This window comes from Lepidochelys kempii, chromosome 7 (genome assembly GCF_965140285.1).
Source record: "Lepidochelys kempii isolate rLepKem1 chromosome 7, rLepKem1.hap1, whole genome shotgun sequence".
NCBI lineage: Eukaryota > Metazoa > Chordata > Testudines > Cheloniidae > Lepidochelys > Lepidochelys kempii.
Window position 1 is genome coordinate 46,499,107 of NC_136386.1, and position 25,370 is coordinate 46,524,476.

The window sequence follows — 25,370 nt, forward strand, 5'->3', positions numbered from 1 at the left end:
AGCCATTCATTCAGCAGAGCCCTGAGCTGCTGCTTGCAAAAGGGGTAGGGGGCCCCCTCACCGGTGCCCATTCACAGCCCTTCTCCTCCATCCCCCGCTTTCATGCTCTGCTTCAGCTCTGTCCTCAATTGCCTCCCTGCAGGAGGGGGCCCCACCGAGCACACCTGAGACTCCACCATCTGTTGCTAGCATCAGCCGCTTTCCCGCAGGCCTCCTGGGCCAAACGCCTCCCCTTGGGCTAGCTTGGCTGGAGTCGGTGAGACGCAGGCCCAGGATGGGAGCTGGGCCCCTGGCTGGCTGGCGGGCAAAGAGACACAGAAAAGGAAGGAGACCTTCATTCATTTGTAGCCCCCCTCACTGTCCTGAGTGGGTGAATGCCAAGCAGCGTCCCTACCTCCCCCCCACCCCGCCCCACACACCTCTAGCCCCTGTCCCGTGAGATCACTGTGAGATCTGCCTTCCCTTCCTGCAGGGCTTTCCTGGATTCCCTTCCCAAGCAGATTGCTGCACAGCTGGGGTGAGCAGCTCTCCTTTCCCTTCCAACTCAAGATGATGTCCCCCTGAGTCAGGCTGCCAGGGAGCCCTCGGCCCTGAACCAAGGGGTTTGCAGGGATGGGGAGGGGGAACAAGCAGGCAGAGGTGAAAGGAATCAAGGCAGGAGATAAGGGAGGTGGACCAAAGAGAGGGGAGAGACTGCGGGAGCTGAAAAGATGGGGGTACAGGATCTGAATGGTCAGATGTGATATCTATTTGAAGTGCCATGAATAGCATTCCAATGGGGCTGTAGGAAGTAAAGGGAGCATTTTCTCTTTGGAGCTACTGTACATGGAGCGAGAGAAAAAGGAGGAGGGGAAGGAAAGAAAGGGATGGGGGAGGGATGGATGGACAGATAGAAATGATGATGGGGCCAGACAGATAGGCAATTAGATACACCGACAGCCCAGAAGGCGGGTAAATCCATCGCTGGGCAGACGAAAGGAGAGAGAGATCGGCAGCGAGATCATTAGCCAGCTCATTAAAAAGATAAGCAGCTGATTAGCTGCAGTTGCAGACACTGTCCAGGGCTGGGGATAGAGCTGCGGGGCACTGAGGAGAACACGGAGCCGTTTATTAATAATTCGAGGCTTTCCTAGCGCTGTGTGTGTCCTCTCCAGGCTGCAATAAAGCAGAGCATGCTCGCGCTCTCCCCTGGGCTTCGCGCAGAGAGCTCCAGGTTTGATCCAGCGGAGACATCACATTTCTGAGGCTGCATTGAATTAGCACCTTCCCCCACCCCGACAGTGGCACACGTACTCGCCGCTCTTTCCCCACTGGGCGCTCTCCCTCTCTCTCTCAACACTCCCTTCTGGGAGCAGCAGCCCCTTGTTCTGCAGGCTGGCTTGAGGACCAGTGGCTGAGTCCAAGGAGAGTGCAGCCTGCCCAGCACCGGGCCAAAGGTGGCTGTAAACTCAGATGCAGGACCAGGGTGGCCCCAGTGTAAATTAGAGCAGCCCCAGGCTCTCAGCCCTATGCTGTGCCTGTCCAGGGGGGATTCTCTCATGGTGTCTGTATCAGCCCCTATATGTTGCCAGAGCAGTGCAGGGTTGGATCTCTCCTTGCCTGTCTGTGCTTTGCCAGACACCTTTGGCAGGTATAATTCACCTAGCTCCCCATTGTTTTCCTGTCTAAGAAGCAGCCTGCAGCCCCGCCTGGAGGAACTGTCAGTGCTGCATGTTTTCTTGTTTCCAAGATCGTAGCTAATGCTAGTGTCTATTATCTAGAAGGGCCTCCAAAGCATTTTCACAGACCCCAGGCACCCAGCATTGCTCTCTGTTACGGCTCTGCGGGTGTAATCTGGATTAACGCAGCAGGACTGCTCCACCGATGCGACTGCTAGCTGGATATACAGGAACTGTGCATCAACACTGAGATGCAGCCACCTCGGGTGGAACACAGCAGCTGTTCAAAGCCAGCTAGGCAAGACGCTGGAGCTAGTTCAGCCTGCTGGGAGAAGAGAGCGGGAGGAGTTAGAACAGCAGGATGCAGTTACTCGTGGGAAGTTTGCTCGGATGCGGAGGCTGATGCTGCTCTGTTCTTGTGAAAACAAGAAGAGGTTTTTATCAGTCATGAGTGGTTGGGGACCGCTCCTCTGAAAGGTGGCATTGCCAGCAGCACAGCGCCCCCTACAGTAGTGGATCAGCAGTGTCCCAACAGGGTATCACTCCCCAAGCCACCAGCACCACTCTCTGAAGTACCTGGTTTTTCCAGTCTTCTGCTCAGGCTATTGCTGGCCAAGATGCTGGCTTTGGCCCAGATCCTCCAAGGTGTTTAGGTTCCTAACTTCCATTGATTTCAAGGGTCCTAACGCCTTTGGGATCTCTGGACCTTTCCCCCTTCTTTCACTTCACTGAAAACTCCATTAGCTTGGGGCTGGGGGCATGGCTGGGTGTCTCATAACGACCACTTCCCCTGGTCATTCACCCACTTGGCTCTAAAAGAGCTTCATTAGTCACTTTGGCTGAAACTGACCCCTTTGCACACTCAGCGTGGGCCTCTGCCACTTAGTGTGCTGTAGCATTGTGCTGATCTTCTGCATAGGGGCAAATTGCACCCTCCTTTCTGCTTAGCCCAGGCTCCCTGTTTAATATGGACTCACCTTGTTCCTGGCCCCCGATATGAGCTGAAAGAGCCACTCTGTGTAGTGATTTCTTGCCTTCATGCCCTATAGAGCCTTTCATCCGGCAGGGTCTCGAGCCATTTCACAGACTTGTCCCCTCAATCTTTGGACTCGCAGTCAGTGCAGCTGTGCTGGTTTCTACCAGGATTGGCTCTGGCCTTGTGTACATTCAGATCACTCCCACCACCTGGTAATGCAGCCTGTTTTGCAGCAGTGCATGGCAGTGGGGTGGAGAGGCTGGAATTTAGGGAACAGGAGGTAATTGCCAACAGCCAGAACCCTAAGTTTAAAGAGGAATCTCTATGGACCACAAGCAGTTGGAATCTAACCAGCACAGTGCCCCCTGGGTATTCCCTCAGTCCTGATTCAGCCAGAGCAGAGCGATCTACTAACACAAAACCAGGGCATTGTGCCACACGGTTCCTTCCTGCAGGGTACAGCGTTTCCTTGGCAGTCTCCTAGCTAAGTACGAGGCCAAAATTTCCCTTGCTGTTCCATCTGGATGTGGTATTCTCCTGCACTCCCTGAGTTAACCTGCTGGTTAGTCTGACTTTCCACTGTTAAAAACAGCTGCCATGTTACACCCCAGAGGGGGCTGCATGGCAGTGCAGGTGAGGTGATTTCTTATAAGTGGTTGTAGGCTTGACATGAATGAAGCCTCATTTCTCAGGAGACAGGATTAGGGAGGTAAATGAATCAGCAGCCTGGAAACAGAATGTCTGCACTAGCTAAAACAAGGGGGAACCCCCAGGGAACCATTTACAATGGCCAAGATAACAAGCAACAAGATAAATTGGGATCATAAAGATGATGTAAAGAGTAAGTCATGCGTGGACAGAGCATGCCATATGGGGATTGTACAGCCAATCCTTAAACGTGTGATGCAGTGTATGGTAAATGTAGTTTAATCTGGAAATGTCTATAGAGGAAGAAGTTTGCTGTGTAATTTTGGGGGTGGGGGGTATGCCCTGTACCCACCCTCTACTCTTGAGCCTACTTAACTCAAGTGTCGTTTGATTGCATGCCAATAAAGAAACTTCAGTGAGGAGTTCAGAGTCGAGCTGAGTTCTTAGGAACTGAGGGGATAAGATCGTGGAGGCCACTGGGTGGATAAGGTCTCAGAAGCCGCCCCAACGTACTCCTGAGCAGATAAGGTCTCAGAAGCTACCCCAGAACTGGTCTGGTGGATGTCGCAGGGCTCTGCTGCGAGCAATGCAAAGTTCTTGAGGCTGGTGGATGCAGACTGAGGCCTGGGCTCTCTAGCATCCGCTGCCAGCTTGGCTCTCTAGGTCTTGGCATGGAATAAACAGACCAGGTATAGACGGCTGCCTATGCTACCCGGCGAGGTGCTAGATTCCCAATGTGACCTTCCTCGCGAGGCCTACAGTGGCTTGGATCGTGCCTTTGTATGCCAGCTTGGCCTGTCCACTTTCAGAGGCCCGCTGCCTGCCTGCCTGCCTGCCCCTAGGCTTTCAAAGAAAATCACGTCCTGACTGGGATTTCACTTCCAGGGAACGTGTTTATTTCACTCTCCGTGCTTGTCTCCGCACGGAGCCTTTCCCACAGCTTTAACAGAGTCGGCTTAACCAACAATGATCTCAATGTTCAGGTCCACGCCCCCGTCCGCCAGGCTGCTCCCTGCAAACACCGCAGCCTCTCTCCAGCAGGAGTACTGCCACCACTCGTTCTGGATAACCAGGACTGCCCTCTGGTACGCCTTGTACTGGCTCCTCGCACGCCACATCCTGACCAGTGACTGCAGGAGGACGCTAGCTCTCACGGGCCTCACATACATTGCCAGCTCCCTGACCCTCCTCTCCTCCAGCCCCCGGAAGGAGACCTGGCGCCACCACCTCTGGATTGTCAGCACGCAGAGCGTCGCTTGGCGCACCGTTCGCCGGGTGAGCACCCCCCGCCACCACGACTGGATGGCAATGGCGGATTTCCAGCTGGGGTCCTTCTCTGGTGCGGGAGCGAGAGCAGGAGAGATCGCTTTCTGCTGTGAAGAGAAGGCAGGAAACCGTCTGTCGCTACGGGAGAGGCAGCCACAGAATAGCATCCATCTCTCCATTGAGTCAGAAACACTGTGCAAACTTGGGACGTAACATCTGATTTCCCCCGTCACTCCTGTGTGTGTAATGATCTCAGCTACAGGCCACCAGCAGAGTCTGAACGCAGGGCCTTCTGCACTAAAGCTCAGACTTCTATTGCTTGAGCTAAAGGAAAAGCTCCATTAGCTGACAGCAGTTGTAGGCTGTTACCTTCTATGTGGTCTAGCCCCTAGAAGGGGACATGACACCCACTTTATGTTTATTGAACACCTTTTTGCCCAAACATAGGTGTCCATGTAGGCCTTAAATGGGCACCTAAGAGACCAGCCAAAACTAGCTGCCTCATTGGGGTTGATCCAACCGAGCAACCAATCAAAGGTCTGTGAAGCTGCTGACACAGTACCATGCGCACTGACACTTCCAGGGGGGCCCTATAGGGATTAAAATACCAGCCTGAGCCTGCAGGAAGGGTCTCCAATGCCTGCGGGGTGAGCTGTTGTTTTGGCTGGCCGTAGTCACTGGAGAAGGTGGAATCCCACTAGGCCTGTTGGGAGAGATGCTGGGAGGGCGTTGCGGCTGTTGTGGCTCTCAAGGAATGTCCAGGCCTGCCTCTGTGCTCTGCAGTGGGAGGAGTGGAAATGGAGAACCGGGGCCAGCTTTCCGGGCCTGGCAGAAAAAGACCATCACAGAGAACCAGAAGGATTCCTGGAGCTGTGCAGAGAAGAGAGGCTGCCCCCAGTCAGGCTCCCCCTGAAATCTGACCCGGTTTTCCCAGTTCCACTGGTCATGCTACATGTCCTGGCACTGGCCATTCAGCTCTTGCCAGCTTTTGCCTAAGCCCCCTTTGGCTTCCAGAGCAGGGGGATGTCTTTAAAAGTGATATGAAGGGCACCGTCGGGGGGCAGATCTGTGCTGGGTGACACCCGCAGCCCCCCTTGAGCTGTGCCTGGGGGTTTTCAGTCAAAAGAAACCCCGCCTGCGAGATGAAGGATACTCACATCCATAGCTGCTGCCTGGTCTGGAGCACCCAGCTGCTGCAGGGAGTCTGGGGCTGCCGAGAGCTGCCTCTGAGCACCATCCCCACCTCCCAGGGCAGGGTCTGTGACCATGCAGTTCTTCAGCGCCTTGGCATCGGGCTTCTTCCTGGGGCTGCCCTCCAGAGCCTTCACGCCCGCCACGGAGGAAGGAAAGAGAAGAGCTGCTCAGTGTAAGGATGAGAGGGAGGTCGCAGGGCTGACGGCTGCAGCCCAGCGAAGATGAAAAGTCCCCACCGCCCATCAGTGAGGCTTCCCCTTGTCAGCGCCTGCCAGTGTTACCCTGACTTTCCCCGAGCTTGTCAGGGCTCTAAAAGAACAGGTGTGGGAGCTAGAGCCAGGCAGACCAGGTGTGCTGCCGTCTGCCTCAGAGACAGGTGTAACTGAGAGCAGAGGCTGGCTCCTAGAGACAGGTGGACGTACACAGAGACAGGGGGAGACACGGGACTGCCCAGCCAGGATCAGACTAGTGCACCAGTGAATCCAGGGGCTGGTGCCAGCTGCTGCAGAGGACGGTGCAATGGGCAGTTAGGGGATAACTTGCCACAGGGGGAGAGAAATCCAATCGCAGGGCTTGGCCTGGCTGCATTGACTTTGGTGGGCATAGTCTACAGGCGGCAACCCCTGTTATTCAGTTTAGTTCAAGTTTATTCATTAGTGCCCTCATCATCGATGGCTTCGGCTCTTCTGCAGTCAGAGCAATCGCACCCCACCTGCAGTGTTGGTCCCAAAGGCTGGTACCAAACACACTTAGTATACCTCTCCATCTCCTTTCCTGGTTTGGGTGGAAACATAACCCTTCTGTGATCAGCCTCTTTGCTCAGGGGTGAGGGTGGTTTGAGGAGAACCAGGGAATTTAATGCTGGAGAGTTGAATGGAATGGAAGGGGAGTGAAGGCAGGCAGTGGACCCCATCCTGAACAAGAGATTGCCTCACTGAGAGTGAGGAGGTGGATGGAGTCAGTCAATCCTAGGCTTCTTCTCCACACCAACCCTAGGTTTCTCCTCCAGTGGATCACCCAGCTGTGTCCTGAGAGAGCTACTCTCTCCTAGCAGGGGAGGGGAAACCTGCTCCCCATGGTTTGCCATCCTCGGCTTCTCCCTTTGCCCGCATTACCCATAGTTTCTCCAGAAGATCTACCACATTCTGCCCCAAGAGACAATCCTCTCCTCAACAGTGGGCTTGGGGAAGGGAAATGGTGCCTATAAAGGGATCTGTGGCTAGGAAGTTTCTACTTCTAGGGTTGATATTATCCCCCTCAACAGCCAGATATAAGAGAGCGTTATCTGTGAGTAATGCACTCCGTACGGGAGGTTTGTTTTTTCATGCCCCCATCAGGCACCTTGCATCTCAGGAGAGGACCACGTTTCCCTGGGATGGCAGTTCACCTTCAAGCAGCTGCGGGTCCTTTAGGACACTAGCATCAGCACCCTGTGTCGAGAGCTGTGATGTTACAATGGACACCGACATCGCCAGTCAAGCTGGTCAACCCAGGTAACGGATGAGACAACACTAGACCTGCCTTGACTGCTCTGCTGTTGGTCATTGGCTGGGTTGGAGGCAACCCAGATCTATGTGGGTCACAGATGTGAAAAACCTTGACCTCGGAAGGCATGTTCAGGGTTTTTTATGTCCTGGCTGAACCCCAGGGCGCTGGGGGCAGAGTGTGGAGCAATGAGGCATTGAAGAAACAGCAGGGAGTCTGGTTTTCCATTGTACTTAGAAAGAGAGTAGATGTTTATCTATCTGTGGCTGGCATCTTCTTCATCACTCGTTTCTCTGCACAACTGTGAACATGGACACATCTGTACCTGTTTTGTTTTCTCTCTCTCTGACATGCACCTGGCCAAATCCTTCTCTCATACCAGCGTCTTCCCTGGAATCACTGAGCCTTTGTCTCACAGCTTCATAGTCCACAACTAACCCTTCAGGGGCTAGTAGCCAGTGGCTCCTTGAAGGTGGGAGGTTTACACTTACTAGGAATCGTGACCACCAGGAGACTGGCTGGCTTAAGGAACTGGGCTAGCCCCTTCCCCCTCTAAGATCTTTGGTTCAAATCCAGCCCAGGCGAGTACTGGCTGGAAGTCCTGGTGTACGATGGGCCATTTGGGAACCTCTGTAAGACAAGTTGGTGGCCTCACCTTTGGTTCCTAGTGGACGTGGGTCTGTGCTATATTGGGACTGTTTGGAAGCCTGGTGGCAATCTTAGTAAAGAAGCCCAGGATTCCATGGCCCTACAGAGAGTGAAAATGCCTCTCGCCTCTGGAGTTGGTTGGCCTCTTGAGGCCAGAAGTGAGGCTCCGTGGGGGGGAATGGTCACTGCTGCTGGCTGTGCCGCATCAGCCCTGCAGCTGGCACCTTTCGAAGGTGCTTAATTCTCTTTAACAAAGGCCTGGTGGACATTCCCAGTGCTGTCCTCCCCTGGGGTGTCTGCAGGGACTCTGGGAGCCAGATGAGCATGTGGGAGCACTGGCGTTGCTCATAAATGGGGCGTGTTGCTTTCCATCCTCCCTGCTCCCTGGGGTGCCCTGCACAGCTCCAGCGCACCTGGCTCCGGCTCTGCTCCCTGGGCCAATCGGGAGAAAGCAGCCTTTCCTGTGACAGTACATTGTCCCAGCCCTGTGTTACGCCTGCAAGATGTAGTAGGGGTGGGGAGCAAAGGGGAAGGAGGGGAGCAATGAAATGTGCTGCCCTGCAGGATTTCAGACCCAGCAGTGTAATCATGCTGGAAAGTGCCGATCTCACCCAAGTGGCATTAAAACTTATGAGCGTGAGGCAAGGGCAGTGCCAACAGAAGGAAGGGCAGCAGGCAGAATCGTGGCAAAGGCAGAGCAGTCCTGGCTGGTATCCTTCTAGCGGCAGAGTCGTTCCGGCTACCATTCTACCAAGCAGGCTCATGGCACAAGCAAAGCTCTGCTGGCCGCTAGCATTTTAGCGAACAGGCGGGCTCATGACTATGCCAGACCGGGATTTCCCTACCCCCACTCCCGCCCCCTGAACTCCCCCATCTACCCCAGTGGTTAGCAGAGTGTACCTCATGCACGCTCCCTGGCAATGCTCAACTTCTGTACAGCCAGATTCCAGGAACATTTGAGGGCACTGGGGTCAGTCAGGTCACAGCGGTTCCTAGGATGTTAGCTGCCCACTGATGGGGACAGTCATAAAGAGCACTAGCTTACAGACAGCCTCGCTGCAAACTAAGTGACCCAGGCCCTGGCAGTGCCTCGCTGAGCAATGCAAAACAAATCACTTCCCCTTTCAGGCGCTTGGTTTGCCGACCTCTAAAATGGGGACAGCAATCCCTACTAACCTTACCTTCATTTGTTTTTAGCATCACATGAGCTGGAACCAGCAAATTGTGTGGTAGGGCCCAGCTCCTCAAAGGTACTTAGCTGTCAACTCCCGGGAGTGTTAGGCACCTAAATACCTTTGAGGCTCTGTGCCTTGCTCCCTGTGTGACCACACAATCTCAATATCCTGCATCCCATCTCTCCTTCTGGTTCTGACATTCACTTGTAGCATGGCTCACATTCGATTGTAAGAGGGTAGGGACTGCATTTCCATATGCTTTTGTACATTGCCGAGCACCATCAGGCCTCAGTCCTGATTGGGACCTTTGCGTGGCACCATCATTATGAACATTAATGACTTGCCAGTGCCTGGACAGCTTTCTGGAAGTGCCATCCCTTGACCTTCAAGCATGTCTGTTACAAATTGTGAAAAAGGGCTGTTCTCAAGAGTTCAGAGAGCCCATTGCTAAATTGCAGCATGCAGGGAGTTCCAAAGGGTGTGGATCTTGCTGGACTGGGCAAAGAATACCCAGCTTGTGTTAGGTATCTCCCCCTTCTACCCAACTCTAGAAGTGCCAGTCGCCAATTCTGGGGTAACAGATGGAGCAGAGGTGGATAATGGGGCCATAAACTTGTCAAATGGGTCTGATGAGAAGAGGGGAAAGTGGAGAACCCATCAGAGCCCCATCTGCCCAGGATTCAGCACACGTGAGAGCTGGAGGGAACCACTGAAAAGGAACAGGACGGTGCCCCACTGGAGGTCACCAGTTGGTGTCAGCCTGCCAACTCCCTGGAGACTGTGGCTGTCGCATGGTGCCGCTCTCTCTGCGGGTCTGAGGATGTTAGTGGGAGGAGGCAAGGGTGGGGTTCTGCTGAACCAGTTGGCAGTAAGAGGAAGTACCGCTGACCTTTGTCACATGACACACTGGGTGTTGCTTGCAGAGTATCTGTCCTTCCAAGTAAGATAAGGAAGGCATCCCCCAGGTGAGGCTCTGAGTTCTCCTGCCAGATCGGCAAAGGTCTGTCCTAGGTGCCTAGGTACAACTTGGATATCTGGATAACTCCCACATACCTGGATACCTCCAAGATATCTCAATTCCTCCCAGATGTCTAGCCATCTCCTAGGGACAGCCAAATGCTCAAGTACCTCCCAGATGTCAAGAGAGCTCCCAGCTGAGTTTGGGAGTTCTACCTTCTCACAGTGAGGAGTTGCCTTCTGCATTTTAATCAGGACTGGTATAACCTGGCGCGATCCCAACTTGTGCCTAACAGGAGTCGGAGCCCACTGGAACCAGAATGTGATTGGCGGACTGCGGGCCTGAGCGCTGTGATCATTTGGCAATAGGACATGACAGGGAGTGAATTGTTCTCCATTAATTTGCACCTTGTGTGCCTACGGTCAAGTGCCTCCAATGACAATGCCTGGTGTGAATCAATGCAGGGTAATTCGCAGTCTCTTGTGCCTTATTGCCATGAGGAGTGTAATAGTCTGTTAAAGACATATTTGTACATGTTAATTAAGCAGCGGAGACTTCCACATCATCAGGGGCTGAGAAACCGGCCCCAGATACCAGCTCTTGCTAGCCAATCAGCTCACAGGCTTCCTCTCGCCTGCCTCTTTGACAGTCTGTATTTTTAATAGCCTCATTAGTGTGGATTTTTCCCCTTTGAAGGTAATGAGAATTGCTGCAGAGCATCTGGAACAAGCGGCCAGCGTGAGCTGTTTGGAGGAGGGAGGAAGGGGCATGCGCCAGCCCTTGTTCTAATCTCAATGATTGGACGCATGCAGTGGAATATTCTGCTCTGGCCCGTTGTTTTTTTCATTCTCCTGTTCTTTTCTCTTCATCTGTCTGGGCTGAGAGATGCCCGCGCCGCACCAGCTCATAGATGAGACTTTTGTAGGGTGGAAGTATTCTGAGATGAGTTGCTGGTGCTCCGCCTCTCTCAGCATTTGGCCCCTATGTACATATTCCAATTCCTGAGTCAGACCTGCCTGGTCTTGCACGTTCTGGGTTCATTTACAGGCAGTTTTTATAAAGTCTCTCGCTCTGACAGAGAAGGGTTTTGCGGTATTTCAGCAGGAGGTTTAATATCTCACCTCTGATGATGAGATTTCACTCCAGGCTCAGCCTGGCTGAACCATGCAATGGCCCAGCCTCTGCAATTCCTCTTACCACCTGCTGGCGTGACTTCTCTCTAATCATTGGCAAGCAGCGGGTGTGTTGGGAAGAAAAGCAGGGCCCCAAGTCAGGCAGGGGATAGGGTTCCCAAGAGGGGAAAGGCCCAACCTCCTCTCTGGGAATTCAGTCCCCACAACCATCCCATCTGCTCATGGGGGCAGAGGTAGAGGAGAAATCCCCAGGAATGCACTGGGACTAGAAACCCATTTTGGAGTGTGCATGAGCAGTGTTTGCTGATCCTTTGGATCTAGTCTTAACCCCTCATGGACAGACTGGGATTCCATGGTGCAAGGGAAATGGGGGTGGGAGGAACACTGGGGAAGTGGAAAGCATCATCCTCCCTGCGAAAGCCGGTGGTCTCGTCGTGCCTCCCTGCCACCTTGGAAGTCTGATGGAATTCAGCTGCAGAAAAACATCTCGCTGACAACACACAGTAATGCCTGAAGTCCAGGGTCACTCATACAGTTGCCAGTCCTCCAGGATTGTCCTGGAGTCTCCAGGAATTAAAGATCATGTCATGTGATGAAACCTCCTTGAATATGTCCAACCAAAATTGGCAACCCTTTGCTGGGGGATTAATGTCCAGTGCCCAGGATAGTTTGCTTCTGGTCATTCATCTCAGCAGGTCATCTCGTCCCTCATGGTCGGAGGCCAGCAGTCTCGCTATGATGGAGCTATATTTTACGTAGCTATTATGTGATTATGCTTTCTGAGAGGGATGCTGTGGAACAATGCCCTCCCTCCCCTGCCACTGGACCACATGGTAAAGTGGGAAGTAGCTGCCATTTTCATAGCCTTGGCAGTAGGTTGGCATGAAGATGCACGAATGTGGAAGTTCTGGAATGCAAACTGCCTTGGGGTCCTTCTGAGCATGGAAGCCCCCCTTGAGGTCACTGGACATGCCCATGCAGAGGGCTGGCAGGATTGTCCCTTCTCCGTGCCACCTTGGGCACTCCCAGAAGCCATCCTGGGGCAGGAGCTCTAAGAGGCTGTGGTCATGGAAGATGTGATCATCTACCTTTAAACCCATCAGTCTTTCTACAAGTGACCTACCTGTGCATGGCACACTGGCACACAGTAGAGTCAGGTCCCTGCTCCAATGAGTGTGTAGTCTCTGTTAGACATGATACAGCGAGGGATCACGGTAGCCAGAGGGACTTCAGTTTGAGTTCCCATCTTGCTGCAGGACATTGAAACAAAACAAAGTCATTATGTCCATTTCTTCCCAGCAGCCACCCCTTTGCCAGGGTCTTGGATGTACGGCTTCTTGCTCTAGGGTGCACCTTTCCTGTTCCCGATGTGAGGTGGTGGGTGTAGGTGATGGCTGTGATTGGACGTCACTGATACAATGTTACATCATGCCAACGGGCATATCAGGTGACAGAGACAGGAAGGCATTTGAATCATACACTTTAAAGACCCAATCTGATGGCTGAGCGTGGGAGGTTTTTCATCAATAACAGACGGTACAACCAGGAGCCTTGACCCCTGAAGAGCAAGGAGCGCCTGCATACAGGAAGGTCCCTCCCTCTCTATGCCCATACGGTTCTCCTTTTCTTTCTGCTGCCAGCTGAAGATCTGTGGGGCCCTCTGTGGTGTTTTGCCTCATGTGTCACCCCGGACAATGCTGTCATAAGTTCTAGCCTGGCCTCTTTTTAGCCTTTGTCCAGCAGGTCAAAATCATTGTATCACAATGTCTTGGAATACACCCTATCATAGTGTGCTGGGGAGGTGCCCCCACGCTGAAATTGCTTTCAATATTTCAGAATGCTTTTCAAGTTTTAATATCCTGTACGTGGAGAGAGAGCCCCATGGAAATCGGGACAGGAGGCGACCTCACACTGATGTCAGCCAACCCCCCTTGCAATATCAGCTCTGTAGTGTCCTCCCCAGCTATTTAGTGTCATTGTGACAGGCTAGCTCCCTGCTTACCTCCCCCAAACACACCTGCCTGCTTTGCATCAGTACTGTACCAGGAATTGTTAGCAGGTGCTGGTATGTTAGAGGGATGCACGGGCTAAGTGCACATCTGAGCATTCTAGCTCTGACGCTGGCATTGACTCTTTATGTGGCCTGAGACAACTCCCCGAATCTGTCTCAGTTGTCCCACCTGTAAAATGATGGGGATCAGGATACTGCTTCGCTGGAATCTTTGTCTTATATGTAGACTGGCTTTTTGTTCTGGGCTTGTGCAGCACCTAGCACAATGGGGTTCTGGTCCCGGACTGGGGCTCTTAGGCTCTACAACAATACAAGTAATTAATAATAATAAATTGCTGAATGCTTGCAAAACACTTTGAAGATTATGATGTTCTGCTGTGTTCCCTGCAGCGGAATCTTCTGCTTTTGCAACTGAAGCAGTTTATTTTCCCCAAAAGAGAGCAAAATATGAAATATTAAAACCAACCAAAATCAACCCAGAAGAAGCCACCAGCTCAGGATAATGCTACTCCTTCAGAAAGCTGGAAACCACAGTGCAACAGGAGCGGAGACTGGAAGGAAAAAAACATCCAAGTCACTCAAAATAACAGACATATGTGACCTTCACCCTGACAATGAACATGATGTGACTTGTAGGGAAAGCCTGACAGGTTATCACCCTCTAGACTGCTGATAATTATCTTCACATCTAATGTTTGAGGTAGAAAAAGGTTTATTGTTCTGAAAAATATTTTGAAAAGAAATAGCAGGAGGCTCATGCAGCCCTGCTACAGGCATCGTTACATGGATAGAATGCTCGGGAAGTGGAAGGCTATGATTGGCTACTGGACTCAGAGAACTCTGAAGGGTCTCACTTTCAGCCAATCAAAGCTCTCTAGCCTTCAGCATCCCACATGCCGCTACCTTTCTGACATCTCACTGAGGTTGTTCACGTTTCCATAAAAGTGACCCTGTAAAAATGGCATGATGAGGGGAGTTCCATGGTGATTGTCACAGTTTTTTGCCTGGTGCCCTCATCTGCATCATCCCCATTATGGAGTCCTCACAGGGGGCTGATGATGGACTCTCGGACATGGCCAACTTTGCCCTTAGTCACCAGTCCAGATTTGCTGGCCGGCTTCTCCATCAGGTTGGGGAGGGATGGATACTAGGTTTCTTCATAGAATCCTAGAATATCAGGGTTGGAAGGGACCTCAGGAGGTCATCTAGTCGAACCCCCTGCTCAAAACAGGACCAATCCCCAATTTTTGCCCCCCGATCCCAAATGGCCCCCTCAAGGATTGAACTCACAACCCTGGGTTTAGCAGGCCAATGCTCAAACCACTGAGCTATCCCTCCCCCTCTTCCTTCTTCTCTGTCTCCTAGGGCACATGTGTGGTTGGATGTGGCTTCACCAGCTGTGGCGAAACCTTTGTCCAAGATATGCTTAGACTGCACAGTTTCTGGACACTGGGCTGTGGTACATCCTTCTCCAGCATGCACGGTCCTTGAGCCTCCTTCAGCTTAGCCTCAGCATCCAGCTGAGGAGAAACCCAATTGTTTTCTTCAGGTACTTCAGGAATGAAGCCATGACTCCCATCAAGGGCTGGAATTTTATAACTGCAGACGCCCCACTGTGCATGAAAAATACAGGTGCATAATCTCCATGTGCAATTACACTGACTATGCACAGTTGTGACAACTTTTGTGTCTGCAGTTGCTGTGACTGCACATCCACGCAGGAATGAGAAATGGGATTGCATGTGTGAAATTATCAAGATTCAGGGCCTAATTGGCTCCACTTACAAGTCAAAAATTGATTTTTCCAAACTCTGCCTGGTCCTGAAAATCCAGCTGGGTTCTTTATTCCATCGTCGCCAGTAACAAAGGTGCTGTGCTTGGAATGTAGTGATAGTGCAGGGGACTCTATATGAGGCCAAATAGAACCCAGCTCACTCTCCATCACTGAACCACGGTGGCTCTCAGGCTTTGACTACTGGAGAGTCATCCGTTGGGGTGGCGGCGAGTCATCAGATAGATGAGTCGCAATTCTTACGTCGTGAACGTGCCTCAAGCGGTGGTGACCCTGCATCGTGATGTGATGTCACCACATAGATTGATGCAACGTGAGAAAGCCAAGGGTCTAATGCAGTGGTGCCAAACTTTTCCTGTCACGCCACCCCTTACCAGTAATGGAAGCTGTCTGCATCCCCCCCCATTACTGCACAGTTGGCTCAGCAGAGGAGTTTGGGTTGAAAGCAGCGCTGTAGGATGAACTGGGTATGGGGGAGGAGCTGGGGCTAGAGGCGGAGCTGGGCTGGGAGTGGAGCAGAGGACAGAGTGGAGCTGGGCTGGGGACGGTGTAGGAGGCAGAGTGGAGCTGGGCTGGAGGTAGAGTGGGAATGAGGGCAAAGCTGGGCTGGAGGCAGAGATGGGCTGGGGGCAGAGTGGAGCTGGGACTGGAGCTGTGCTGGGGGTAGAGCGGGGACCACTGGTCTAATGCCTTTCTTTCCTTTCTGGTCAGTGGGCTTGGCAGGTGAGTGGCGCTTTGGGTCTGTGGAGATGTAGAGACATGAATGGCCATCGTTGCCATGAGGGGTCTCCAGGGCTAAGAGAGAACCGTGTTTGTATTAGAATCAGCCTATAATGACGAGGAGGCACTCTGGGGTCAGAGCCATTGAATAAAAAGGGCCACTTTTACAGTCACATTTCTGACCTTACCGGCGCTTTAAAGGAAAGCACAGTGTTTAATGCCTAGGAGAGTGAGTGGCTCTGCTTGGAAATCACTACATCTCCAGATGTGTGCCTGAGATGAGCAGATTCCTGAAAGTTTTGTGTCCGTTGCCTCTACCTCTCTTAGTGAGACAGGCCCCAGGAGCAGAAACCCAATGTAAGGGCTAACGAATTGCCCATAGTAATGTCCTTTTACAGCTGTCAATGGTATTGAAAAATTATTATTGTATGGACTGTAACTGATTTCTGTGGTCCTGGCCTGTCTCATTCCTAAATTAATACCTGTGAATAGAGAGCAGGACACAGACAGCACCCCACCAGCGGGCCCCCATCCCACGGCTAACGAATGGGTCACACTTCACAATCAGGGTCAATACCTTACGGAGGGTTAACAAAGCATTCATAGACCTTGGACTAAATGGTTGACCAATTGTTAGAGTCCAACAGGTCAGTAGGTTGCTAATGACCATGGCTTAAAACCATCTGTGTATAAAACACCTTCTAATGTTGTGCTTATAACAACCTATATAACACATAATACTCAGATCTGTAACATAATTCTGACATCTATCAATCCTTTGTATGCAAACCATTTATAAATGTACCCTTAGTATAAAGTGTACCCAAAGAAGGCATATCCTATCCATCCCATTTCTAATGCACCAATGACTGTGGAATCTGGGAATCAGAGATCCTCAGATATAGGCATTTCTACCATGTTCATCACTGTGTTATCTGAGTGCTTATAATCATAGAAATGTAGGGCTAGAAGGGACCTCAAGAGGTCATCTAATGCATCCCCCTGAGCTGAGGCAGGATTAAGTATACCTAGACCATCCCTGACTGGTGTTTGTCTATCCTGGTCTTAAAAACATCCATTGGGATTCCACAAAAATTCCCTAAGCAACCTAATCTTATACATTATGAATGTTATTGACTACATCTGGCCCTCTAAGGGTAGAATATGGAAGGTCCAATTAGGAGCCTTAAAGGAGAAGTTTTCTCTCCTCTAACCCTTAAAGGACCAGCTGTAGTTATTTCCCAGGAAAACTGCTGGGGCATCTCACCAGGTCGATAACACTCTCTTCAGTAAATGGAGGCAGGATGCTCTGCCTCTCTTGCTCCCATGTACACCTTGTAACCGCACCCATTCCTTCTTTCCCCCTTCGATCCAGGTGGCCAACCTGCTGCGACTCTTCCAGATCCCGCAGATCAGCTATGCCTCCACCAGCGCCAAGCTCAGTGACAAGTCTCGCTACGACTACTTTGCCCGCACCGTCCCGCCAGACTTCTACCAGGCTAAGGCCATGGCCGAGATCCTGCGCTTCTTTAACTGGACCTATGTCTCCACAGTGGCCTCAGAGGGTGACTACGGCGAGACTGGCATTGAGGCCTTCGAGCTGGAAGCCCGGGCCCGCAACATCTGCATCGCCACCTCCGAGAAGGTGGGGCGCTCCATGAACAAGAAGACCTTTGACGGAGTGATCAAGGCCCTCCTGCAGAAGCCTAGCGCTAGGGTGGTGGTGCTGTTCACCCGCAGCGAAGATGCCCGGGAGCTACTGGCAGCTGCGCAGAGAATCAATGTCTCCTTCATGTGGGTAGCCAGCGATGGCTGGGGTGCCCTGGAAAGTGTGGTGGCGGGAAGTGAGTTGGTGGCGGAGGGGGCCATCACCATTGAACTGGCGGCCTACCCCATCCAGGAGTTTGCCATCTATTTCCGGAACCTCAACCCCTACAACAACAGCCGGAACCCCTGGTTCCGGGAGTTCTGGGAGCACAAGTTCCAGTGCAGCTTCCATACCCAGGACTGCAGCCGGCACTCGCTGAAGACGGGCAAGTTCGAGCAGGAGTCCAAGATCATGTTTGTGGTCAATGCTGTTTATGCCATGGCCCACTCCCTCCATAACATGCACCAGGCATTGTGCCCCAATGCCACCAAGCTGTGTGACTCCATGAAGCCAGTTAATGGCAAGAGGTTCTACAGGGACTTCATGCTCAATGTCAAGTTTGATGGTAAGCCCAGGGCCTCAAAAGGGATTGGTGGCTGAACTGAAGGGGTTGGGATGGAACAGGCAAGGGAAATCAGGGCTTAACTAGGAGTACTCAAAGCCTGGAGATTTCAACTGGTCACCTCTGAGCCAGACAAGCCAAACTTGCTGAGCACACTGGGTCTGTGATTCCTCACATGATGAGGTCCTTGCCCAGAGTCCTTGGCCCAGGAGTTCACACACTTCTCCTACCTCTTGATGATGGTCTCTGCCAGGCTGGTGGCATGAAACCACTGCATCAGGTGTCATGATAACGTTGCATCGGGACACAAACATTGCTGCACGAGGGCGTAGTTAGGGTCTCAGGTTTCAGATTGGTTGAACGTTGTGTTTGAACGTTGTGTTGGGTTCAGCTTCTTCTAATTTTCTGAAGAATGACCGACTAACTGGAAGGGTTATGAGACCATTTTCTTCAGCTGACCATCAGCTTCCCAGGCACCTTGGGCCGGTGCCACCTCCATTATTCCTTTCAATAATCTGTTTGAGTTTTTAATATTCAGCACCAAAATATTTGTAGTAGCTGATCACATATTTTCCTACCAGCTCTGCTGTTCCTCTGGGACATCTGTCTGAACAATCAGTTCCAACAGCAGTTCTGCTAGGCCAGGTGAGCCTGGAGAATTGGCCAGTCACAACTCTTCTTCCTTAGATTCAGCATTCTTGTCAGGGGCAGAGCAGTCAGATATAAGTCAAAGCAATTTAAAACCGTTCAGAGGCTTTATTCTGACGAGACTACATTGTATTGACCCTGTGTACAGCGGAGTCTTACCCCTGATGTATCATTTGTAAGAAACTCTGGAACACTGGTTTAAGATGTCAATGAGGAACAATGAGGACTCAGTCTATTCCAGTCTATTCTCCTTTGCGTTCTGGGTTTTATTCAGTCACAGGCAGCTAGGAGAAAATGGTGCTCTCTACAGGACTGACCTGCTCCTGAGATGGGCATTATACTGGCACACCGTGAAGGCCTGCGCTTGCTGGATGGAGGAGCCATCCAAGTGTTCTCCTCCAGGCCAAACTCATTAGATACCTGGTAGGATGATTATCACTCTATCAATTATCCAGCCTCCATCACTGTCATATCTGGCAGCATACAGCCCTTACTATAGCTCTCCTCACCACATCCCGGTGAGATAAGGAGGAGCCCATGTGTGACGGGTTCAGTCACAGAGACCCCTTGGGACTGTCACCTGATGTGCTGAAATTACGTCTGAGCCCATTTTCCCTGCTAGCTTGGGACTTCCAGAACCCTGCCTTGTTAAGTCAGACCCGCTAGCCTGCTGCAACACAGACCCAGGGTCTGGACCATGCTCCCAAAGCTGCAGACTTAACTGAAAATAGCTTAGCAGGTTACCTGTCTCCAGCACCCAGACACCCAGTTCCCAATGGGATCCAAACCCCAAATAAATCTGTTTTACTCGGTATAAAGCATATACAGGTAAATTCTTAAATTGTTCACCCTCTAAAATACTGACAGAGAGATATGCACAGCTGTTTGTTCCCCCAGGTATTGATCACTTACTCTGGGTTTATAAATAAACAAAAGTGATTTTATTAAGTATAAAAAGTAGGATTTAAGTGGTTTCAAGTAAAAACAGACAGAACAAAGTAAGTCACCAAGCAAAATAAAGCTAAACATGCAAGTCTAAGCCTAATACATTAAGAAACTGATTACAAGTAATATCTCACCCTCAGAGATGTTCCAATACACTTCTTTCACAGGCTAGACTCCTTCCTAGTCTGGGCCCAATCCTTTCCCCTGGTACAGTACTTGTTAGTTTCAGATGACATCTCAGGTGGTAAGCAGGGGTTTTCTTATGACTGGCAGCCCCTTTTGTCCTGCTCCACCTCCTTTTATAGCTTTGACACAAGGTGGGAATCTTTTGTCTGTGCTTGTCCCCACCCCGCCACATCAATGGAAAAGTACAAGGATTAAGATGGAGTCCAGTATTATGTGACATGATCACATGTCACTGTAAGACCCCTAGTCTCCATTCTTCCTGGGTTGGCCCACACTGTACACAGGAAGGTTTGCAGATAAATAAACCATTTACAACCAATTGTCTGGGTCAATGGGAGTCATCAAGATTCTAAACCACCATTAATGGCCCACACTTTGCATAATTACAATAGGACCTCCGAGTTATACTTCATATTTCTAGCTTCAGATACAAGAATGATACATGCATACAAATAGAAGGAATATATTCAGTAGGTTATAACCTTTGTTATGATAGCTTACAAGGGACCTTTTGCACAAAGCATATTCCAGTTACAACATATTCACACTCATAAGCATATTTCCATAAAACACATGGAGTGCAACATCACACCATGCATCTCCACATAGTGAAATCCTTGCTGATCTTAAACACAAAAAAGAAGCTTACAAGAAGTGGAACACTGGATAAAATGACCAGGGAAGAGTATAAAGATATTACTCAGGCATGCAGGAGTGAAATCAGGAAGGCCAAATCACACTTGGAGTTGCAGCTAGCAAGAGATGTTAAAAGTAACAAGAAGGGTTTCTTCAGGTATGTTAGCAACAAGAAGAAAGTCAAGGAAAGTGTGGGCCCCTTACTGAATGAGGGAGGCAACCTAGTGACAGAGGATGTGGAAAAAGCTAATGTACTCAATGCTTTTTTTGCCTCTGTCTTCACGAACAAGGTCAGCTCCCAGACTACTGCACTGGGCAGCACAGCATGGGGAGGAGGTGACCAGCCCCCTGTGGAGAAAGAAGTGGTTTGGGACTATTTAGAAAAGCCGGACGTGCACAAGTCCATGGGGCCGGATGCGCTGCATCCGAGAGTACTAAAGGAGTTGGCGGATGTGACTGCAGAGCCATTGGCCATTATCTTTGAAAACTCATGGCAATCGGGGGAGGGCCCGGATGAATGGAAAAAAGCTAATGTAGTGCCCATCTTTAAAAAAAGGAAGGAGGAGGATCCTGGGAACTACAGGCCAGTCAGCCTCACCTCAGTCCCTGGAAAAATCATGGAGCAGGTCCTCAAGGAGTCAATTCTGAAGCATTTAGAGGAAAGGAAAGTGATCAGGAACAGTCAGCATGGATTCACCAAGGGCAAGTCATGGCTGACTAATCTAACTGCCTTCTATGATGAAATAACTGACTCTATGGATGAGGGGAAAGCAGTGGACGTGTTATTCCTTGACTTTAGCAAAGCTTTTGACACTGTCTCCCACAGTATTCTTGCCAGCAAGTTAATGAAGTATGGGCTGGATTAATGGACTATAAAGTGGATAGAAAGCTGGCTAGATTGTCAGGCTCAATGGGTAGTGATCAATGGCTCCATGTCTAGTTGGCAGCCGGTATCAAGCAGAGTGCCCCAAGGGTTGGTCCCGGGGCCGGTTTTGTTCAATATCTTTATTAATGATCCGGAGGATGGCGTGGATTGCACCCTCAGCAAGTTTGCAGATGACACTAAACTGGGAGGAGTGGTAGAAACACTGGAGGGTAGGGATAGGACACAGAGGGACTGAGACAAATTAGAGGATTGGGCCAAAAGAAATCTGATGAGGTTCAACAAGGACAAGTGCAGAATCCTGCACTTAGGACGGAAGAATCCCATGCACCGCTACAGACTAGGGACCGAATGGGTAGGCAGCAGTTCTGCAGAAAAGGACTTAGAGGTTACAGTGGACGAGAAGCTGGATATGAGTCAACAGTGTGCCCTTGTTGCCAAGAAGGCCAACAGCATTTTGGGCTGTATAAGTAGGGGCATTGCCAGCAGATCAAGGGACGTGATTGTTCCCCTCTATTCAACATCGGTGAGGCCTCATCTGGAGTACTGTGTCCAGTTTTGGGCCCCACACTACAAGAAGGATGTGGAAAAATTGGAAAGCATCCAGCGGAGGGCAACAAAAATGATTAGGGGTCTGGAACACATGACTTATGTGGAGAGGCTGAGGGAACTGGGATTGTTTCATCTGCAGAAGAGAAGAATGAGGGGGGATTTGATAGCTGCTTTCAACTACCTGAAGGGGGGTTCGAAAGAGGATGGAGCTAGGCTGTTCTCAGTGATAGCAGATGACAGAACAAGGAGTAATGGTCTCAAGTTGCAGTGGGGGAGGTTTAGGTTGGATATTAGGAAAAACTTTTTCACTAGTAGGGTGGTGAAGCACTGGAATGGGTTACTTAGGGAGGTGGTGGAATCTTCTTCCTTTGAAGTTTTTAAGGTCAGGCTTGACAAAGCCCTGGCTGGGATGATTTAGTTGGGGATTGGTCCCACTTTGAGCAGGGGGTTGGACTAGATGACCTCCTGAGGTCCCTTTCAACCCTGATATTCTAGGATTCTATAGTCCTGAGGGTGCTAGGCATGGCTGGAAGGTTGGCATATCAGCCACTAGTTGTCCTGAGTTTATTCTCAAGACACGTTGCTCCATGTAATCTTCCATCCATGTTCAGGGGCCAGTTCTCAGGTATACTGGTGTGGGCAGCAACAGCTCCGTGAGTCCACTCCCTCTCCAGCTAGAGCAGAGCTGGATACATCAGCCCTGCTCCCAGCCCCAGCATAGGGGACAGGTTGGGTGCAGATCAGGGGCATGGCTAGTCTCTGCTTCCCAGGGCCCAGTCTGGTGTCAGTGGAGCTTCTGTCCAGCATAACTAGGGCACAGTTCCCCTCTCAGTAATCTTATGAAGAGTAACGGGAGCAGGCTTGCCAGAGAACCTGTATATACTTCATCTCCCAGCTTGGCAATCAAGAGACCACATAGCGGGAGAGAGATTGCAGACTTACCTATATTTGATTTCATATATAAGCAGCCTTGGGCTGTCAGGCTTATGTCGGGGAAGTTAGTGCTGCTTAGATGAATGTACTGTATTATCAGTCTCCTTGGGGAGGAATCTCATGGAGATAAATGTACTATTTTCATGTGACGTGTTTAATACCAACTTGAGATAACAGCAGAGGTTGGGGAGTGAACTGATTGTCAAGTTGAAAGGATGTACTTAAGCGAAAAGGAATATGCATGTTATTGTTAAGTACTATAATATTATAAAGGGGTGAATATAAAACCAAGGCACGTTGGGGGGAAAAGTCGTTGAATATTTGCTCAAATCTGAAAGTGAATTTGGATTTATGTGTGTTTGTGACCCTTTTGTGTCCCCATTCTGGTAACATCTGAGTGCTCCTTTACTAGTGCAAATACAGGAAGTAAATTTTAGCTTAAAGGCTGGAGCAGTCGCTGAAAACAAATTCCAGGTGGTATATGCAGTTGTAAAATTAACAATGTGCAATTCATATTGTCTTTGGTTAATAAGTCATGTGGCATAGTATATGTTCCCTGATTGGACAGTTTATGTAACTGACCAACAGCATGAAATGTGAATATTCAAATGTTCGCAATATAACTTCCATATCTAGCTTTAGTTACAGACTCATAAATTAGTGACATAACTTTACAAATTGCACATTACAGATTACATTGCCGCATTTGTAAATTGTGCAACCTACAGGCTAAGAACTATTTGCTGAAGGAAAATTGTGAATGGTTCTGAAAATATATAGCTTTGATAATGTTGGGATTTATTCGTGGACAGAAAAGGAAGTCAATTTGTTTGAAGAAATTACTTGTGAATTATTTGCTCAGCTCAAATCAGACATGCCATTGTGGCTTTGCAGTATGGTGGGGAAATGAGATTGTTAACTCAAATACATTAATTAACATGTTAAACATCACTTAGCATTTAGTGTGGGCAAAGGCAGAGATTTAGTTGGTTGAGGATATTGTGTGATCTAATTGTTACCCTTCTGCCAGGTGGAGCCAGCAGCAACAAGGGCTGGGTTCAGTATCTAGGGGTTCCTTTTCAACAATACAATGCAAACTGGCTTGAGCCCCCACCCAGTGACCTGGGACAATTACACACCACCCCCTGGGCACCTCTAGGAGGCAATACATCCCCTCTCACAAACACAGAGTCTGAGTGTAGCAAAATAAAAGGAGGGAATTAACTCAGCATTAATTTGGGAAAACACCTCAACTAGGGTTCATAAACACAAACCATGAGCAAAAGACCCACCCCCAAGTAAGTTGGGCAGTGTCCTTTTCCCCTCAGGGTCTTAAGTCCAGCAACCCAAGAGTCCCTTTAACATGCCCGTCCCTTCTCTGTACCCCAGTCACAGTTGCTGTCCTTGGCCAGTGCAGCCCCAGAGTTCAGAGGTTCATCCACAGAGTTCACCTCCCACCCTGTGTGGAAGGCAAAGGGGCTAAGGAGGCACCTTACACGCTGCACTGCTCGGGCACTCCCTCGTTGTCCCAGCGGCCGATTGCCACACCTGTGTGGAGCTCTGCTCTGGCCCTCTCCACCAGCTTCTCTGCTGGCCATTTGCCACGCCTCTCCGCCAGCCGGCCTGCTGGTCGCACCTCTCCATCAGCCGCCCTGCTAGCCACTTACCACACCTCTCTGCCAGCTGCCAACTCACCAAGATGTCTTCAGGTCCCCCCCCACACACTTAACACAGCTCTCAGTGATTTCAGCTGTTAGTGGGGGAGCCTCACGGCTGGTGCACACTGGGCAGTCTCTTGCAATAGAGACACTGTCCCAAAGTACGTCTAATACCTAGGTATCAGTGCTTTTCAGCTCTGCAGTGTGTAAAAAAACTCTCAATTGAGTCTAAATTAGATCTTTTATTATACCATGGAGAGAGGAAGGGTCAAATGGTGTCTAGGACACTTAACCAGGACTCACCCCATCAGGTACAAGCACCTAACCCCATCCTCACTCAACTCATTGGGCTTTGGAACCCAGGTTCCCTGCCTAGCGAGTGCTGTTCAGTTGAGGTTGAGTCCCTCCATCAGGGTATGCCAGGTACAGTTCTGCTGCCCTCAGTTCACACAACAAGGATAACAACCCTTCATTACTCCTGCCCCAATAACAAGGAGACTGGGGATCCAACACCAGCCACGAGTGATCATTTGGGCAAGCAGTCCCATTATGCTGAGCACCTAGGCAGGGTGGATGTGTCCATGCAAACAAGATCAGCTTGTGAAGTCTTTTTCCACAGCTCACCACTCGATATCAGGGGAGAGCTCATCCAGACTCTGCTTACATCATTAACAACTTCTAAAATGTTGGTCAAGGCAAAGCAAGTTGTGCTTTAGCACACCCAGAAGTGAGGTTGGGCTCCCGCATAGGTGACATCTGCCCTTGGAGCTAGGTGTCCCCCACACTTATGCTGGCGCTGATCGAGGTAGTGCACTAAAAATACAAGTGAAGCCATGGTAGCATGTGCAGTGGTGAGCGGTAGCATGGGCTAAGCTGTCACTTGGCCCCCATTGGTATGTACTCAGGGTGGCTAGCCCGGTGCCACTTATTGCTGCTGCCCATGCCACCATGGCTATACTTGTATTTTTAGCACACTAGTTCAATAAGAGCTGCCGTGAGTATGTCTACGCAAGCTGCAAATCACACTGCCAGCGCCCCGTGCAGATATAGCCACA

The 25,370-nt window shown here is 50.5% G+C and overlaps 2 protein-coding genes across 6 annotated transcripts in view; both read left to right on the forward strand.

Moving 5' to 3' along the window:
* ACY1 (aminoacylase 1) overlaps window positions 1-25,370 on the forward strand; it is a 451,002-nt gene that overhangs the window by 243,792 nt on the left and 181,840 nt on the right. The window lies entirely within an intron of this gene.
* The window catches only part of GRM2 (glutamate metabotropic receptor 2), a 77,486-nt gene that overhangs the window by 38,938 nt on the left and 13,178 nt on the right, over window positions 1-25,370 (forward strand). For 2 of the 4 annotated variants that reach the window (XM_073352509.2, XM_073352506.2), the window contains exon 3: window positions 17,040-17,877. In XM_073352509.2, the coding sequence (XP_073208610.2) occupies window positions 17,040-17,877 (838 nt within the window). Of the gene's footprint in view, window positions 1-142; window positions 7,236-17,039; window positions 17,878-25,370 lie in introns of all 4 variants that reach the window. The other 2 variants (XM_073352508.2, XM_073352507.2) reach the window with 2 other exon arrangements.